Raw genomic sequence first — 20416 nt, forward strand, 5'->3', positions numbered from 1 at the left:
CATAGAACAGGTCTTCTTGAGAAGGTGCTGATCACACTTCCCTCTCGCAAACAGAAAATTTGAATCAGGGCAACAGCAATGCAAGCTATTAATATATAGAACATGTGAAGTGGATCTGTGCAAGTAACCTAGGGTAGAAGATGCCCATACAGAACACATAAGGAATGGGTCTATAGAACCGGTGAAACATAGATGGGGAGTGTGCACTCCTGAAGCCTAATATAGAAAAGGTATGCCATGGACCCATAGACCTATTTGCAACAAGGCTGACTAGGCCCAGGCCTAGGGTGTCAGATTGCCAGAGGAGCAGCATTTTATAGCAATTTATTTTCAATTTACTGGTTGTCAATTTTTAAATATAAAGCCAATTATGTATTTGTATTTCCAAGTCGGGCTGATTTACAACACTGCGAGTAATTTTGAGCTCTTAGCAGTCATTCCACTGACAGCTAATGTATTTGATGGGCAAACGTATATTTAGCGCTCGATATTTGCAAAAGCTTTATTGTAAGGGTGGCTATTGTATTTATTTTCTTAAACATACCAAACCCAGCATGCTTTAGGTATTTAGTGATTCAGTCATACAACTGACATATGTTACAGAAATACAGCTCTTTGGCCATTCTTACCTTCCCAAAATGCTCTTTAATATGCAAAAACAACCAAAACTTCATTTTATTGGTGCCACTACACATTATTTGTGGAGTTCTTTCTAATCAATACACACCTACGCTTTGTTAAGCAATCACTTACATATTCAAATACACGTCATGCATTTTTTAAACCATTGCAGAAATGAGGGCTTTCCCTTCAGAAAAGTAAAGGTTAAAAATGATGCATCATTTTACAATATTAAACGCATGCCTGTGCACCAGTCACGCACAGAGTTCCTACGGGTGGCACTAAAACATTCTTCAGAAGCAAGCACTAATTTCCCTCCCCGGCCCAACATTTCCGAGGTCTGTGGCCGCTCAAAAGGTGCAAGCATGAAATGGATCATAAAGAAGGTAAAATGGCGAAGAGTAAATCTGAATGCGCAAGTGCATCAAGAAACCTGTGAAAGAATACCCAAAGCCATAGAAGAGCGAGAACAAAAATGGTGTGCCAAAGGTGCGCACTGTTTCACAGCTGTAAAGGTGTCCCGTAAAGATATCCATTCAGCCATCTCGTTACAGAAGCTGCTCACTGCTAAACGGGCAAACAGCATCCCTGCTGGATTTATCCTGCGTCTTTGATCATTCTGCTGCATGCTCAGTACTACCAGGAGAACCAACTGCAAAATGTCACAATGCGTAAGTGCGATGCTTATACGTAATGTTTACTTTCATTTTATTTTAAATACAAGGTGGGATGCTTACTGTGAAACAGTATTTTAATTGACAGCAGGGAATCTATATCTATACCCACACATCGCAAAATGTTCCTATGTATTGTACAATCCAACTAACTCTACGAAGATTACCTTAGAAGCAAGCTAGCAAGACCCATAGCCTTAATCACACCCACAAAGGTAATATTGTGCTGGAACACCCGACACATTGCTCAATTTTACTCTTCGAGTATTGGGCATTATGAACAATTGCTCAAACAGCAATGATGTAATCAGTATGTACCACTACTTGTTATAAAAAGGTGCCTGCATTGTGCCGCTACGAGGAATGCTGTTGCATCCCTCACATGAATGTTCAGGGTTGCCCTTATCCGTTTGTCCGCTGTGGGAATGCACAGCTAAAAATTCCAAGAACCTTCTCCAAATGTCTTTACTCTACTGTGGTGTAGGTAACCCGTTCCACGGGTTACATCGGGGTGGGGGGAGGGGGGGGGAATGGCCCGACAGCCAGAGTGAAGTGAGGGCATTTGACGAGGGCACCGGAACATTACCCCATGGTGTAGTCCATGAAACAGGTTACTAATGCCATTAGAACCCTGGGTTACCAAAGTGGTAACCCGGGGTGCTGATCGTGGGGTCTTTTCTATGAATACCCTGCAGCGTCCCATTCATGAAATGACTGTTCCAAGATGGCCACAACAGGGATGGAAGAGGGGCTCCATATCCATTTCAGTTGTGGCCGGCAAAGGAAGATAGAGAATCGGCGTCGGCGGTGGACCTCGCCGCCACCAATATCGGGTAAGTTGGGATGGGGAGGGGGAATTGGGAATTTTAATAAAAGCGAGAGGAAGATGGGGAGAAGGTGGTGGTCCGGGAGGGAGAGGCAGCCTGTGGTTTCCGTGAGACATAGGCTGAGATCAGCAGGTTCAGCCCGCGATCCGCACGACGAGATTGACTGCTCCCCCCACCCTAGTGCTAATGAGTTGTTTATACCTAGGCAGAGTTTACACATTTTAATGGCGTTCCAGCCTAAGAGATTTGAGGTACATCAGCTGCAGCAGGTATCTTGCCTTATTTCTAATTTGTCCCCTGCCAGCACCAGAACAGTAACAGTGAGAAGGGGGTTGAGTTTTTTTAAATTTTTTTTTTTTATTCAACATTTGTATAAGATGTTCCTGTACCACTTTCATATATTTCATATGTAAACTTTACCATTTGGCAAGACCAGATGTAGACATTTCGGTATGTTGCATTAATATTAGACTATGAGCTATGTGCTTCTCTTGGAGTGACAGCAGGCAATTTGTGAAAGAAACCATATTTGCATTGAAACCAAAATTCCTCATTCCAACCTTCTCACTTGTGCCCAGTTGACAGACAGCTTATGTTCCTATCACTTCCTCTAAAAGATTGATTTCGGTCGTAAACGAAAGTAGTCAAATAGCCATAACAATTACCCCTAGTGCGCTCAACTGTAGAACACACTGGCGTTTCCAAGTCTTGGGCAGCAGAGATCTGAAAACATTCTTTAAACTAACATAACATAGAAGATGACAGGCTTAATTAATAGAGAGGAAGCATTAACTTTCTAATCCCTGCAACCTTCAAAACATCCTTATGTTATGGAGTCAAAATGGGGGTGAAGGGGCGTTGTTTGGCCAACGTTGATGTTTTGTTGAAGGTGCGGAATCTGTTGAAGGTGCAGAGTCTGGCAGAGGTGGAGTAAAGTTGGGTGTGGGTGCATGCACTTATTTGGGCCTAAGGCAACAAAAAGCCTAAATACAGCACTGCATGGACCCCAGTAGATCATTCTTGCCTCACATGTAACAGGAACATCATGGGTCTCAACAGTACAAGATTACATCAGGGAAGTTGGTCACTGCAGTAGAGGGTCACCTCGCATAGAGAAGAAGCTGCGTGGGATGGACCAGTACAAGCAACCCAACACTTTAAAGGTGAATGATGGTCCTCAGAAATGCAAGCTACACTTGCATAGAATGGGAACAGCACGTGCTTACAAGTCCCAAATCCCCTCACAAAGAAGAACTTGTTCAGCAGGGGGGGGGGGGTAAGTGATCCAAGCTCTCCTCACATAGAATTAGGAATAGCATAACAGCAGTGGGATCACCACCCACGTAGAACAGAAACAGTTCATTGCCTCTGCAGTGCAAACTCTTCATAGATGGAAATATTTAATTGATGGCGATAGAGGTTAACTCTGCTTCCCGAATTAGAAAAACTCCACATTGTAGGAATTTAGTAGACTGTATTTAGAAGGAATTCATCCTTGGACCAACAAATGATTTGTGTACCATAGGTCACTCAATATGCCATTTCATTTTTCCTCGACAAAAGGTCTGCACATTTGATCTCTTCTGTGTATATTTTAATGTTCAAGACACACACACCTGGCCACTTGCACAGTAAAGCAAACATTACTTGTGTTGTCTCTTTTGCTGGAACTAGTAGTGCTTAAAGGTTTGCCAGTGTTGTGATAGCGTAGAGGCAAGTTATCGAATCTCGCGGTCAAATGTTGGCTGTCCGGAGTTAGCCTTGCACCCTTCAGAAGTCCCTAAACGGACTACCAACAGAGCTAATAATGACTGTGCTTAGAAGTTGGAGGAATTCTGCGTGAAGCGCTAAACACCCAATTAAATGCCTATCTGGATTACCACTATAGGGACCTGTTTTGCTGAGTTTCTACTTCATTTGCAAATGCAACCATTTCATTGTTTTGTAACAGTGCTATGCTGGCCGTAGAGTCCGATTTTTGAATGTTTGAAGTGTCTGAATGCAGTTGAGCAGAGACACCTTCTTGTGTCCCCTCTGCTCCCTTTCAACCTTATTTATTTGCTGTTGTCTTTTTCACGCTCCTGCGCTAGTTTCTCCCCTCCTCTGCTCTTTCCTTTGTTTTTCACTCACCATAGCCCTTCCATGTTGGCTTCCGACCTCATTAGTGCAGTTCCTTCGGCAAAGGGCAGCTCCTATAGGAGCAGCCCCTGCCTGTGGAGCATGCAGTGCAGCCGTCAACCAGCAGAGACTGACCAGGTAAGAAAGGTGCAGGCAGTGGGAGCAGCCATTATCGTTCCCCATTAAACTGGCCCAACTCTTACTCCTTTTACCAATGCTTTAGTCTGCTGCATGTCACCCACAATTGTATGTTGTCCATTCTGGGGACTTAAGGACTATCCGTGTCACTCACATCTAGGTGTTTTTGCTTGTTCTGATGTATGTTGAAACCTAGGTTTTTTTCCCTTTTATCCTGGACACTTATTTGTTTGTTTTTATATAGCGCTCCAGACCCAGGGGTAAATGGGTGCATAAAGGACAGGTTACATAAGTACAATATAAATAGAATTTGCAGTTATGCAATTGTATAGGTAATATGCAATATACAATATATACAAGCAGGGTAGTTGGATCACGCGGTTAAACATTTCTAAGGTATGTACAATATATGCAGTTAGTAATGTGCTTAGTCTGTTTTAGGGTTGGTTTCTCCAGAAGCCAGCTAATGACTAATTTCCTGAACAGTTGGAAGGATTTGGTCGATTTGATGTTCAGCGGCAGGGTGTTCCAAAGTTGAGGGGCAAGGACAGTGAAACTCGAGCCACAAGCTCTTTTGGAGGTGAATCTGGACACAGTGAGGCAGAGAGTATTGGAGGATTTAGTGATTCTCGTACATGGTTTCAGAGTGAGTTTGTTGGTGAGATGGGCGGGGGGGCTAGGTGGTTTAGGGCTTTGTAGGTAAGGCAGAGGGTTTTTAAGTCAATTTTTCAGTTGAATGGATAGCCATTTGCAAGATATTCTTATGTGGGAGATGTGCTCTCTCCTGGGAATATTTAGTGCTGCTCGCAACGCATTATTTTTGTAGGATCTGAAGTTTATTGCTTATAGCTTGGTTGGTACCTAGGTAGAGGCTGTTGCAATAGGCAAGCTTCGATTGTATAAGGGTCCTGGCCAGAGTGAGGCAGCTATTCGTAGATAGAAAAGGTCTGCAGGCCCGAATTAGTTTCCCAGTATAGGCGGTAGCTGAGGCGGTCATGTTGACTCGTTTGGAGTGGTTGGTGTTGGTGTCAAGGTAGAAGCCTAAGGTTTTTAACGACTGGGATGATGTTGCCATCTATGATGAGGTTGGAATAATCAGGGCTTCGTTTCTGTAGGTTGTTGGGGGGGATCCGACTAGGAGGAGCTCTGTCTTCTCATCATTCAGGCAGAGGCCTTGTGTGGCCATCCATGCCTGAATGACGGAGAAGATTTCATTAATCCTAGTGGCGTCTGTATTGTAGTTGCCAGTGATGGTGAGGAGTATCTGGGTGTCATCTGCGTAGTTGGTGTAGGTGACGCCCAGATGGTCCAGCTTATCAAAGAGGGGTTTTGTAAAGATATTGTAGAGGGTGGGGGAGACGTAGGACCCTTGTGGGACACCGCAGGTGATGGGGATGGGATCTGCTGCAGCCACAGATGAGAAAACCCTCATGGTTCTGTTGGCAAAGAAGGATTGTATCCACATGACAGCAGAGGGGGAGAAGTGGGCAGCAGATGAGTGGTGGTTGCAGAGTATTTTGTGGTCAACCAGGTCGAAGGCTGCTGAGAGGTCTAGGAGGAGTAGGATAGCTGCTTTGTTTTTGTCCTTGATGTCGTCATCAATCTGACTTTTGAGGTCAACAAGGGCAGTTTCTGTTCCATGTTGAGGAAGGAAGCCAGATTGACGTAGGCCTAACAGTTGATTGGACTCCAAGTAGTCTTGAATTTGCAGGTAGGCAACTCTGTTGAGGATTTTTAGCAGGAAGGGGACCGTGGTGATAGGCCTTTAATTAGTGGGAATGGCAGGGTCACGGAATTGTTTTTTTTAGAAGAGGGAGAATCCATGACGGTTTCAGGTTGTTGGGTACAGAATTACTTGTTTCTAGATGGTTGTATTGCTGTTTTGATCAAGTTGGCCTATTGCTTCTCCCTCACCTGCTGTCCGGCCTCCCTTGGTCCTCCTCTCACATTACCTGGTGAGACCTCTGGATGGCTCCACTCTCTGGGAGTCCCATCCTCATGGTCTACTTTGCCTCCTTGTCCCAGCCTGGCGGATTTTTTTTTTGATTTGGCTCCTTACCTTTCTCCTAGAGTACGTCCTTATGCACACTCTCCTCTAAGTGCAAGTGATCCTGTTCACTTGGACTAAATGTACCCTTCTTCCTCCTGCCTGAGCATCCCCCTTCACCGTCCTGCACTCTCCTCTTCCCCCGCCCTCCTCTTCCCTCTTTCTGTTACTGCACTTGCACACTTCGAAGTTTCACGGCCTAGTAGGAATGTTATTGATTGTTCATCCCTGTCCCCCCTCTTCCGTCTCCTCCCCCGTCCTGTCTTTCTTGTTACGGCACATGCACAATCCGAATGTCTGAGGACCTAGTAGAAACATTTTATTTCCTCCCTTATGACCCTCTCCCTTGTCTTCATGGGCTTGAAACACCTTTGCTGTATAGGTGCATTATAAATGCCCAATAAATACAAATAAATAAAAATAGTCTTGAAGATTTGAAAGCAGCTGTGACCACTGTTATTGCTGTAATGACAATCTCTCACCCTTGAGCAAGCGCCCTGCTGCCACTGACGAATAATATTTACCACATTAATTAATCTTCTATAACTCATTGATTCAAGTAAAGGTTTAATGGACGTTTAAACTAGACATTGAATACTAATCCATGCCCCGGATAAGGTGTTGGGCTGGGGGAGTATTTTACACTGTTTTAACAAAATTAATTTGTAAAAGTATCCAGCGAGAAGAGACGCAGTATGGATGGCCCTTTGTTCCATCCATACTGTCTGTCTCTCTGGCGGCCCGGGTGAAAGCCGGGTAAAAAACGATGTTTAGAAATTGAGGGATGGATGCAAAGCAAGATGCTCTTGTTTTGCATCTGTGCCTACATTTCTAAAAATCATTTTGGTTTGGGTATACTTCTACATCTGTGCACCCCTCTTGCCAAGAGGGGTGTAGAGGTACACCCAACCCAAAAAGATTTTTAGAAATGGAGGCACAGATGCAAAGCAAGTCTGTCCCTCAATTTCTAAAACTTTTTGGCTTGGATGTATTTGTACATCTGTGCACCCCTCTTGGCAACAGGGCTTCTATAATTGTAATACTATGCTTTTGTTGAGGCAATGCTAGATCATCTTAGTGGGGCTGATATACATTTGATGGGACAACATCAGCACTTCTCAGTTGAGCTGCTACACTCTTATTGACAAGGCCCCAGCACTTCTCAGCAGATTTAATTATTTTAATTTTAGTTTATTTATAATGCACGTAATACCCAGAGGTTTCTAAGCGCGGACCGAGGGTTCGAACCTGTGTTGCTCCATGTCTTGCTTCCAAGGCGAGCACCTTGCCCCTGAGTTATCCTCCCGAGACTCTGAAGATCTGAAGTACATTTAATGATGGAGAACCAGAACTATTGAGCAAGTCTGATATCATCTTCATAATCATCAGAATAACTCCACACTGTCGTGGTTATACCAGAGCTAATATATTTAAAGGAATGGAATTACTCGGAATATAGCAGCACTATTCAATATCCCACAGTGCTTTAATATAGTTAATGTGAAAAAACGACACTTCTCACCGTTGGGACAGTACTGCCATTTCTCAGAGGCTTCTACACCTTTTATGGGGCAGCAGTGATCCAGCCTACTGGACAGCTTCACTTTTAATGGCACTTCTCAATAGCGCTGCTATATTTCAATAGGAAATGACCAACACTACCCAGCAGGGAATTGCATACTCTTGATGCCACCGAAGCAGCACTTCCACCTGCTTTATTTTTAATGGCACAGTGCGTGTACTTCTGAGCCACTCTGCTTTACATTTAAACAGACCAAATTGACATTTCTCAGCAGGACTGCAACACTATACCATTGTGTTCTGTATGTAGAGTGCTTCTTCACCACCATTGTGGGTTCATGGCACTCTCCAAGTGTCTAAATAGTAGATCTGGCTACATTCAATTGGCAACAGGTGTGTCCCGAGCTGCCTGCTGTACATGAGCTGCCTGCTGTACATGAGCTGCCGCTCAGAATGTTGGAGGCAGTGATGGGGCATGGGATAGAAGGCTCGAGCCTGTAGGATAGCAGAATCAGCAGGGTCTTAAAACATGCTCACTCATTGTAGAGTGAGGGGCCATGGGGCAAAATAAGCCTGATCCCACATACAGGGGGTTGTTACCCCTTTATCTCTCCTGAATGAAAGAATGAGCTCTCTCAGACACAAATTATCACCCCTGCACACACATTGAATATGGTATGGATCTATAGATCGAGAAAACTGGAGTGAGAATTCAAGTGTTTTAACAGAAATATAATGGTCTTCCCAGATGGGAGATTGTCTCCATCAATATACATGGGGGTCACTGAGATGACCAAGAGTGGAACTGTACGTTCAGTTGTGAGATTACCAGCAACAGGCATACTATGCTCCAAGGAGTGAGGTGCCAACTCAATATATCACTTTTAAAGGTGAGACCCATCCTGAATGCTTGCCCAAAGAGCCTTGGCCAGAGTTTCACACTGAAGTGAGCATGTGATCTGGGCTCTGCAGCCCACACACATGCATGGGATTCCCACGCACACACTTGCGAGATTTGCACCAAATTAGTAAGATTGTTCTCCAAGGTAGGAGGCACACGCACAGTCTTTGCTCTGAGGTTTGACACACTCACAGGATGGGATGGCATTTCGTTCTCCCATCCTATTTGTGTTGCTCTGCCTTTTGAGGGCTACTACAACCTGGATGATTATCGAGGGGTGGAGTAGAGGCAGTGATGGCCTACTGGAATGAACTGGAAGGCTTAAACATCCTTCTTACTTGACTTTAGTATATGCAGTATATGCTAGCCAATGTTTCCACTGTTCTGCGCCCCCTCACACCAAGTTGGCAACTACGTGCAAATGCGATCATGTAACCGCTGGTGATGTCACTTCCTATATTTGGGCACCCCCTGGAAAGTCGGCTCCCCTGCGCACGTGTTATGCATAGTAAGATAAAAGGTGTCTCATTTGCAAGATTTTAATGCATAGAAAGGCGTGGGATGACACATATCTGGAGGCCTCTTAACACTACTTTTAAATTCTGCCCATGCTGCAATTCTAAGTTCCCATGGGTAGGCACCGGGTGTGCAATTATCTACCGATGGATCATAGAGAGGATACGTTTGAGGCTTGCACATTATTTAAACGGAAGACATTAAAGGAGCGCTGCACAAAGTGCTGGGCAGTATGTGATGCGATTGCAAAAAGAGACGGTCACCTGCTGAGGTGGTGGACGTCGAAGTCGAGGAGCAGTAGTATCTGCTTTGAAAGCGACGCAGAGGAAACTGACGTTCGTTTCCTCACAAGCAGTCCCCAACTCCGGAGGGCAGACGCCCAATCTCGCTGTGAAGTCCATACCTGGTGACACTAAGGTTGTACATATAAAGCACAACAACCTGGAGCCCCAACCAAAGTCTAGCATACATATTTTGGCTTGTAAAAGTAGATCGGTCGACTTTATTCACAATACATTGTTCCCATTCGACACCGAAGAGCAAACACAAGGCAATCCGTGTACATACTATTAAAAATCCAAACACTGACAGAGCATTCAAAGCCAAATTCTTTGCCTCAAAATCTGGAAAAGATACATACAAAGAAAACCCCACATTGCTGGGAGATGTGAACACTATCCAAGGTAATGTGAAAAAGGGGATAGAGGAACACCAAAGTGTCCCATTAGAGGCATGGATCAAACAAAGGTTCCAAGAAAAAAAGGTTGGTATGGTATACTGCTATGACTGCATTTATACTGTGACATTACCTGCGTTTACTTTATATTGGTTTCCCGCCTGTTAACTCATTTTGGTGTCTGAGGACAGTGATTTCTTGTGAAGTAATAAAGACAAGATAGCAGGAATGTTGGCAACATGTGTTCACTAGAAGAGAAAACGTTGCTGTGTCTTCTCAAAACAGTGAGCTTGTCATAAATCTGGTTTAGGTACTCATGGTCATTGTAATATTTGAAAATACATAAGATTATCTGTACAACAAGCCATAGAAACGCATAAATGTACTGGAACTTCTGGCAGGGGGAAAGGGGACTATTTTCAGTCCAGCCAAGAAATCAATAGTGTGCTAATCCACACACCCTACTGCCGTGTTCTACATCAGCAAACCAGTGGGGAACACACTCACTAGAATTATGCATTCGCTCACAGAGAATCTGGAAGTGGTTTCAGGAAGCCAATTCACTTTTAAGCACAGCATCTCCCAGGGGTGCAAAACCTGCTAGCAGACCGCTTAGGCAGTGTACAGGAACACGAGCGGGAACTAAAAACCAACGTATTCAAACAGATCTTTGCACTGTGCGGTCATCCAACTCTTTGCAGCCACAGAAAACGCAAAATGCTAACGTTTTGCATCCAGGTTCCCACACAAGGGGGGTCACTGGCAATGCACTATGGATGAGTTTATCGGGGGATATTCTCCTATGCTTCCCCCACCCATTAGCAAAATTAGTTTGCAGGTTGCATTAGGGACATGCAACAATGATTTGGGTTTCTCCAATGTGGACGAGAAAGCCATGGTATTCTCATCTGCTCAACACGTCACCACCACACAAACTGATGGTGTCCGTGGACCTGTTAACTCAACAGTCCCAACAAGTTACACATCAGACACCTCTTACAACCAACTTGGCAGCCTGGCTTGAGGTCATAGGCCCCCTCAGTCTATCATCCAGGTGTATGAAAATATTAATGGAGGCATGTAAACCTTACACCAGACATTGCTGCTTCAATACATGGCCAAGGTTTGTCTTCTGGTATTCAAACAGTATTGGTCCTATTAATTGTAGCATACTAAATCACTTCCTTTCTCTACTAGACTCTGGCCTAGTTTGGTACTCCAGGTTTACTTGGCTACACTGTCTGCATACCCTACATTGCCATACAAGTCTTCTTGCAGAGGATTTGTGTTGCCAAAGCTTTTATATAAGGGGTCAAATAAATGTACCCTCCAATTGCATATCCAACGTCGTGATGCAATCTTAACATTGTATTAAGCAAATTAACGGCTCCAACTTTTGAACCCATGTACAAGGCTTCAATAAAGGAACTAACTTAAAAGGTGGCTTTCCTTCTCACAATCTCATCCATAAGGATACGCAAATTACAAGCGCTATCTGTTTCAGAAGCCTTTGTCGATTTACAAAAGTAAAGTGGTGTCAAGAAGGGGGGGGGGCTCCATACACTTGATGTTAGAAGTGCAGTAATGTACTACCTTTTAGAAAACAATCTATCGGGGAAACTGATTAACTTTTTTGTTTGGCTATAGGAAGGAAAGTAGACCCCGTCACAAAAGCAGCCATTGGTAGATGGATTGTCAAGTGTATACAGCAATCTTAGACTGTCAAATAAAACACTACCTTTCAAACCAGGGGCTCGCTGAACACAAAGTACAGGGGCAACACCTGCATTCCTAGCAAATGTGCTGTTTGAATCAATATGCAAGACCGCAACCTGGAGCAGTGCTCCTATTTACGCAACAACATGTAATGTCAGATTCACAGGTGTGGGACAAGCGGTGTTAAGGCATTTATTTGCAACTGTTGCCTTGGCTCACCTACCGCCTCTCAGGTACTGCTTTCTAGTCCTCCCGCAAGGGAGCAAAGTCTGTGTGCGTATAGGATACTTTATCATGTTTTGTCAGGACAGAAAAATAACAATCAGAGGACATTGACGTGTGAATGTGCATGGATAACTACATAGTCCTGGGATAGTGCTACCGCTATGCCCCTGTCGACCCCCTTTTCGAATTCGTAAACGGGACAAGATATAATATTCTGCATGTCGGTATATGCATAGTATACGATTTTCTTTAAAGGAGATACAAGCCACAGACTATTACTGATAAGTATTTATTTGGGGTGTGTATCTCCATGTATAGAATTGAGGTGGCAAGTTAATTTCTAATGGCTGGCTAGTAACTTGCAACTTGAATTTTTGCACCCTGTATATAGCTATATCACGTCTAGATGTTGGTGTCATTTCTTCAGTCATTTGTGTTGGACAAAAGCGGACACTTTTTTTCTGGTTAACAAGTCCATCTTTGCTAACTAGTTGAAATGCCCTGCTTTGTTTTATTCATAAAAGTTCACTGTTTGATTTCCCACTGTTCTATCCAGATCTTTGAGGTTATACAACATACTTTACTACAGATTACATTTGATTACCTTGCCATTTGATTTGGTGATTTGTATAGCGCTAAAAGGATATTAAAGTGTCATCAACCCTGCTGACTGCTTATGACACGAGAAAGAAATGGGCCTGCTTTTTTGCTAAACTGCTTGCCTACATATCCATCAGGTGAACCTTACCATGTCAACACTAGTATTCATATCAATTGGTCTGGTCGAACCCGTTCTGCTATTCCGTGTACCTCGCATGACCATCGGTGATACACTGCTCACATTCCTAGATATGTGCCTTTGATTTGTGAATTGATGCATGGGCCGCCCTCTGCTCGTCAGTGGACCTCATTTGGCTATCCGAGAAAAACATCTTGGTGCAAACCCAGGGTTCAAGTGAATTGGGAAGTAGTGGGGTTGGGCCCCCTAGTTTTTATCTTGCCATTGATATTTTGTCATTGTAAAATAGTACCTGCACTGGTGCAGGCAGGGTCCTCTATGCAATTAAGTGGTGGTTGCAGTGCCAAAGTAGACCCGTGATCCCTGAATTACACTGCTGGTACTGATTACTCATTAGAACGGGTTGGGGCAGGGGAAGGCACCAATGCAGGGGGTCCACACTCGAAGTGGAAATGAAACATGTCTGTTATAGGTACTTATGTGGCACCTTTTCAACAGTACCTGTCTTGTCTTTTGTTACATGTTGTGCCTTGATGCCTGCGGGCTGCGGCGCGGTACAAGTAAATAAAACATCTTTACATTGTTGTGTTTTTTTTGTTTTTTTACCATGGTGGCCAAACCCACCCCATTTCAATATGAGCAAACAACTGAGTGAAGTTAGAGCCCACACTCTTTCCCCAAAGACTAATACTGGGGTTTGAGGAGAGGGCTTTCCACACTCTACAATTTTTCTTTCAAATTAGTTTTGGGCTAGAAGGTAGTAACAGCCACCTGTATGACTTTAAAACTGATAATAAAGGTAGGGATTTGAAGTATTTGAAGTATGTGGGGTTCATGGTTTCTTTTGTAATCGCATTTGCGGAGGGATGCCCCCCCCACCCGCAAAGGGCTAATACGCTCTTGGCGGTCAGTCGACCCGAAGGCACTTAGTGCCCATATTATTTCTAATTGTGCCTCTATGAAGCCACTATTCTTGACCTCACTTTCTCACTCTCTGATGACTACAGCTGATCATTATGCCCCGTTGAAACAGACTCAAGGTCGCAGACTACCCGCTCAACCCTGGTTCACGGACCAGCTTAAAATGGCTCGCTGTCAACTTAGGCAAGCTGAACGCAAATGGCGACTATGCTATAATCCTACGCTTATAGACCTATATAAACTGAACCTGTCCACTTATCTGGCCAGCGTAAAACTGGTGAAATCCACCTTCTTTGCTCAGGAAATTGAACACGCGCTGTGCAAACCTAAAACTCTTTTTTCCATTGTGCATTCGTTGGCCTCCTCGCAAACTCTTACCTCTATGGCTAAACCCTCTCAGGAACTGTGCAATGGCCTGGCCTCCTTCACTACAAAAATTGATGTTATTCGAGCTAACATTGCAAAATCCCTTGCTTTACTGCCTTCCGATACCACCTGCTTTGTGCCCGCCCTTTCCACTGACACTCCTGCTAGTTGGTCTTCCTTCCCTCTATTCACCGAAGCAGAAGTTCTGGCAGCCATTTTAAAGATCAAATCCTGCTCTCCTGAGGATGCTATTCCTGCTGCTATTATGAAGACTATTGCCCCCGACATCCTGACTGATATCACGATGGCGATAAATAACTCATGCCAAACCGGACTGGTTCCCCCAGAGCTGAAATCGGCGAGTGTCATTCCCCTCCTTAAGAAGCCCTCCCTGGACCCTACTATCCCGGCTAATTTCCGCCCTCTCTCTCTTCTCCCTCTTGTCTAAACTCCTGGAATCTCTGGTCACTCCTCGTCTTCCTTTCTGGAATCCTCTAAAAGCTTTAATCATTCACAGGCTGGTTTTAGACCAGGGAGAGGTACGGAAAGTGTCCTTGTCTCTGTACAGGATATGTCCAGACTTGTCGATGCAGGTGGAGTTGGGGCTCTGATCCTATTAGATCTCTCCGCCGCATTCGACACGGTGGACCACTCCATCCGCCTCTCACAGATTGGGATATCCGGCTCTGTTCTTGCCTGGTTTACCTCGTTTCTTTCTGATTGCACACACTCTCGCTATGCCACCCTTTCTCTGTTTCCTGCCCCCTCACCTGTGGGGTCCCTCAGGGATCTTCTCTATCGCCGATTCTGTTCAACATATGGGCCATGATTTGCCTCATCTGTTCTTATGGGCTTAATTGTTACTCATACGCGGATGACGCACAAATCCTGATCAGTTTGGACCAGGATCAAACTGAGGTCTCAGCCTGTCTCCATGATTGTCTAAAGGCAGTCGGGATATGGATGGACTAGAATTGGCTAAAGTTAAATGGTGATAAGACGGAGGTACTGTTGGTAGGATGCCCCCCCAAACCTCTACTGTGGACTCCTGCTTTTTGACCTCTTTCCCATGGCCCTCTACCTGGTCCAGTCAGTAAAGTAAAGAACTTGGGGGTTATCCTCTCCGCCTCTTTGTCTATGGCTAACCAGGTTACGGCCGTGTGTCAGTCCACTCATCAGATCCGGATTCTCAAGAGGGTCATGCCTATGATCCCCAAAGCCCTTCGCCATCCTGTGGTGGCTGCACTAGTCCTCTCCTAGTTGGACTATTGTAATTCACTGTACCTGGCACAACCGATCGGTCTTATCCACTGTCTTCAGCGTATGCACAATCTTGCAGCCAGGTTAGCCACTGGCTCTCCCTATGGGGCCCACATCACGCCAGTGTTACGCCAACATCGTTGGCTTCCGGTGAAGCAGCGAATTCATTTCAAGTCTTTGTGCATTGTCCACCGGGCAATTCACGGTCAGGGAGCCGAATTCTTAGTCTAAATTTGTTCGATATGTTCCGGATCGGGATCTCCATTCCGCTACTTCTAACCATCTTATTGTTCCTAGAGCTAACCGGGAAAGGCTCGGCGGCAGAGTTTTCCAGAGTTGCTGTGCCCATACTTTGGAACAACCTACCCCCCGCTACTTAAAGCCACCGCGGACCACCTTAGTTTTAGAAGAGCATTGAAAACTAACCTATTCTAATCTCCGGCTCCTCCTTTGGTCTCTCTTCGACTGAGCAGTTCTCCTGCTTAGTGCCAAGATGCCTTTGGACGACCGTGCGCTCTATAAGTTGTAATAACATAACATAACAATGGTGAGTTCGCCAAACAAGAGAAACCACCTATTTCTTACCTGGAGTGGGAAGCAGGGATATATACTGGACTGCAACATCCGACGTGCTTAAGCCCCAGCAGTGTAGGGATACCCCATGGAACCATGTTGCTGGAAATACAATTTTCCAAGATGGCACAGTACATCATGAATGCTTATCAAACCTTGCAAATCCTAATTCCAATTCCAGGCAATGGACGTCCCATTACAATTAACCAACACTGAAATCCTACTAATCGATCAATAATGAGAATAATTTGAGACCACTGAGAGAATAACAAATTAGGTTCAAACCTACAGTCCAGAAGGGGATTAACTAATCCGATGGCGTGATAGGAATACCGTCTAACCTAGTAACTGAAGTCTAAAGAAGACAAACTGGGAGAGCCACACCGGGGAGACTGATGGGTCTGCTTGTGCTTTCTTGATGCAACGGGTGATTCTTCTGAATGCCAGTCCCAGGAGAAACTGCCACAGGGAAAGACTCGAGAGTTTGTAATACAAGAGACCAAGGTGGAAGTGGTCCAGGGCGTGGACTTCTTAATAAGAGCGAGTCGCTATGCTGCTGGAGGAGCACTTGCCTCACGTTGAGGGATTTGGAAGGCCTAAAGCCTCAGGCCTCCACCAATGATCCCAAAGAGAGCTGCAGGCAAGATCTGATCCATGTCAGTAAAGCATTCTAATACTGGTGGCCTGACACAGACCCTGATGAATTTGGAGTGGCAGGGATGACGAGCTCTACAACTGTAGTCTGCTGTTGTGAATCCTGAGGGAGACTAGTTCCAGGAGGGGAACTGTTATAGGTCCAGGAGAAACTATTTATTAACCGTGATAGAAGGCAGTCTGAACAAGAGAGGATGGGAATCCCGCTCAACCTGAGGTGGTAGTGTTACCAGGGAGGAATAGAGCCAGGCCTACCCCATAGGGACATGAGGCAGTTGGGAGCGCCCCAATTCCTCACCCCCCCCTTGTGTCAACTTGTTTGCACAGTGGCCATTTGCATATCCCCATGCCTTTTTGAATTCAGGTGTGGGCTACTTGTGCAGCATTTTCCAAAGCTACACACCACACACCAGCCTTGGCTCACCTGAGGAGACCGGTGTGGGTCCCCCAGACGATCAAACATGAAGGAAAACCCAACCAAATAAAATGGGACTTAATTTAGGGGTAGCGAGGCCTAACTGCACCCCTGTAACTTGAACTGGGACATGGTGCATAACAAACAATCATTGTTCTGGGGTGGCTCCATGGGGAGAAAAAGTTCAGGGGGGTAAAGCGATGATATGAAGGCTTTTTTATATGTAACCTCTCCCAGATGGGCAGGACCGGGTCAGATTGACCAGGCACTGCAGACCAACCAGAGGATAGGTTGTGGGGCGGGGGGTTAAAAGACAACCGGAATCAGGAAGTTATGGATTGTTCGGAGGAGGCAAACCAAGAGACCAGCAGGAGGATGGACAGTGGAGTGGAATGTGGAGGTAATGTTTGGAGCAGGTGAGGCATTGGTTAGTGAGTGCAAGTGGAATGTGTGTGTATGTATGTGTGTATATAAGAGACTGGCAAGTGCTTGGAAGAGGACGTGTAGGGAATGAATGTGAAATGCATGTGAGTGGATGAAGGGTGTTTGAAGTTGGAGCAGAGTTATGGTGTGGAGGAGGTGGAGGGAGTAGTTATATCGAAGAGTCTAAGCAAGGCTTGAGAGCGAGAGACATTGGAGGGACAGAGGGAAGATTCAAAGTATAGAGCAGGTGGGCGGAGTTAAAGGAAAGCGATAGAAGCAACAGGGAGCATCAGGAAGTGAGGGAGAGGAGTACATGGCGTGATACGAAGACTGAATCGGGCAGTTTCTCTGAAAGGCACAATCCACTGCCCCTTTTTAGATAACAAACCCCTGGATGTCTGTAAGGGAGGTTCAACAGATAAAGCATTTACCTTTTTGGTCTTTACCTGCAGCATAAATCGGAACTGTTGGGACGCCTGAGCAAGGCAGGATTGTAACTTTCTAGACCAGGGAGGTGGCCTTGGGGCCCTGAAGTCAAATAAACTTGTGAACCGTCTCCGAGACTGAATAATCCTCGAGTCACCAGTGCCACCTGCAAAGCACCAAGGCTGTGAAGATGGTGGAACCAGAAGGCTGAAATAATGTGGATTGACTTGAGATTAGGTTATAGCAAAAAAGCCTGAGGGAGACCAGACTGAGAAACTGCTGCTTATACGGGGATGGACTTTTCGCTGGCAATCTTTTGGGGACTATTTTATGGAGCAGGTTGTCGCGAGCCGTGATAGTTTCTTTTTAAAGTACATTAATACCTTTGGTTGTTTTGCATTGAACATAGACACCTGGAAATTTACATTAGTTCACCTGTTGCACCCTTACTTGGGAAACCACTCAGTTGTAGGTTGCATACCTAGAACGTATAGGTGTTTATCCAACCTATATACTGAAATCGTTTTCTGTTGCCAGGTGACTTGAATTGTATGCAGATCTTTGCTAGGCCATTCCACAGATCAAATAGCAAGCTACAGACAGTAAGGGCATGATCACTGCCCTTTTGTGAATGGAGCTATTGCTGAAGTATGAGGGTAGCTATGGTGTCAGCATTGCAGATTAATGTTGCAAAGTAAAGTTGGAGCTGAATCGCTGTGGATAACTTGTGACTTACTATTTGCAGGTGTTTACTTTTCTAAAACGTTTCTTTTTTCCCCAGTTCTGGCACAAAGCATGCTTCCATTGCGAGACCTGCAAGATGACCTTGAACATGAAGAATTACAAGGGCTATGACAAGAAGCCATACTGCAACTCGTAAGTGCTAGCCCAAGACCACAGTTCGCTTGTCATAACATTTGTGTACATGTTGAACTGTTAGTTTCTGCATAAACCAACCAGTGCGCTCCCTCAACACAAGGCCTAGGTCATACACCTCAACTTTCCTGTTTGTTGGCCGCCTCTAGCACTGAGAGCTTGATTTTCTTTTGATGATTCTACCTTTCTGGGATGATCGGTGTGAGAGGGGCATGGGGTATTTCAAAGGTATTGCCTAATAAACTAGGCATTTATTATTCTTGGCAAGCATATATATGTTGCATATGTCCATGTGGATTGCCAAGCACTGTGTGCCCGTGGCCTTCTGATAACTGGGGTGGGGACGTTTGCAGAATTTTCTGGCACAAAGGTGCCCCAAGACTTTATTGGGGAAATGGGTGAAAACCAATATATAGCTAGTGTTTCCAGCAGAGCTCTAGTCTTTGAAGAATTTCGGATTTATAAGGCAGATAAGCACTTAGGTAAGATGGTGACAAACCTTAGGATTTTATGACGAGAGATCTACTCCACAGGTAACATGCAGGCTTGTAGTTCCTCAGTATTTGTAAATTCTTCTTTCACAGTGCATGTAGGTCAACCTAGAACTACTGAAAAGTAAGTGCAGTGGGATTTTTGGAAAATTAATTGCAGTAACTATAACAATGGCTCGGGAGCAGAACACATCAGCTGCTGAATGTGTCCACACGTTATTTGCCTCTGACTTCCTAACATGTTGCAAAACCATCCCAGTTGAAAATTGGTATTTGTGGCAAGTACACACTATAGCCTTGCTGTAGTTCTCTCACTCAGGGCAGCATGTTTACCCTCAAACAGCATGCAGCAGAGCGTGACAAACATTTCAACTGCTGGGAGTTAACCAAGGTATTTGTCTTTAGGGAGTCACTCTCGTATGACCATTAAACAGTGCTTTGGACTTTCTGCCAGAGGTTGCTTTTAGGGAAAAGATCTTTGCAAATCGCCCATGGCTCGTACAGTAGATTAGGAGCACAGATCACTGTACGCTTACCTTTACAACCTCCTACCATTGAAGACTTGGTGTGAGATCAGAAGCCCTAATCGGGGGATATCTGTCACAGCATCCATGTCACTTTAAACGTTCTATCCCGCTGAATGACCAAGTTACTCAATTTGATTCCTTTAGGCTATGATCTTCAATGCCAGGCGATACCAATTCATGAGATCGGCTGTCTAGCGTGGACATAACTGAGGCTTGTCGGAAGTCGCTTAGGAAGTTAAACAAAATAGTTACCTCTTGGCACAGGTGGCCAGGGCTACCCACAACCTTGAACTGCAGGTGGAGGACTTGGAAAATCACTCCCGCAGATCAGACATTCGGGTGAAGGGCCTAAATGAGGCCATCCCTGACGCTGACCCGAGGGACACTATGCAGCAATGTTTTGAGAGCCTCCTGACATCCTCAACCAGAGGATGTGAAGATAGACTGCATAGGGTAGGACCTATGGAGTGGGATCCAAGAGCGAAGCCACGAGATGTCCTGGTGGCCCTGTCCTCATACACAATGAAGGAGGAAATACTCTGTGCTGCAAGGGTCCACCCGGGTGTAACAATCAATGGAATCCAGATATATCTTTACCAGAACTTGGTGCTAACCACACTACAAAGGAGGAAAGCTATGCACCCGCTGACAAAAATCTTAACAAAAAACATTGCTTATAAGTGGACGTTTCCGTTTGGTCTCCTGTTTACGTGGGAAGGCGAGCAGCAGTGAGTCCCGACTCTTGAGGTTTCGGGAGAAGGAGAG

General features: G+C 45.0%; 1 protein-coding gene across 1 annotated transcript in view; it reads left to right on the forward strand.

The window, feature by feature from the left end:
* LASP1 (LIM and SH3 protein 1) overlaps positions 1–20416 on the forward strand; it is a 640230-nt gene that overhangs the window by 183866 nt on the left and 435948 nt on the right. Inside the window, exon 2 of the mRNA XM_069634699.1 lies at positions 18539–18633. Coding sequence (XP_069490800.1) covers positions 18539–18633 — 95 coding nt within the window. The remainder of the gene's footprint in view (positions 1–18538; positions 18634–20416) is intronic.

The sequence above is a fragment of the Ambystoma mexicanum genome, chromosome 13 (assembly GCF_040938575.1).
Source record: "Ambystoma mexicanum isolate Mex_15411 chromosome 13, UKY_AmexF1_1, whole genome shotgun sequence".
NCBI lineage: Eukaryota > Metazoa > Chordata > Amphibia > Caudata > Ambystomatidae > Ambystoma > Ambystoma mexicanum.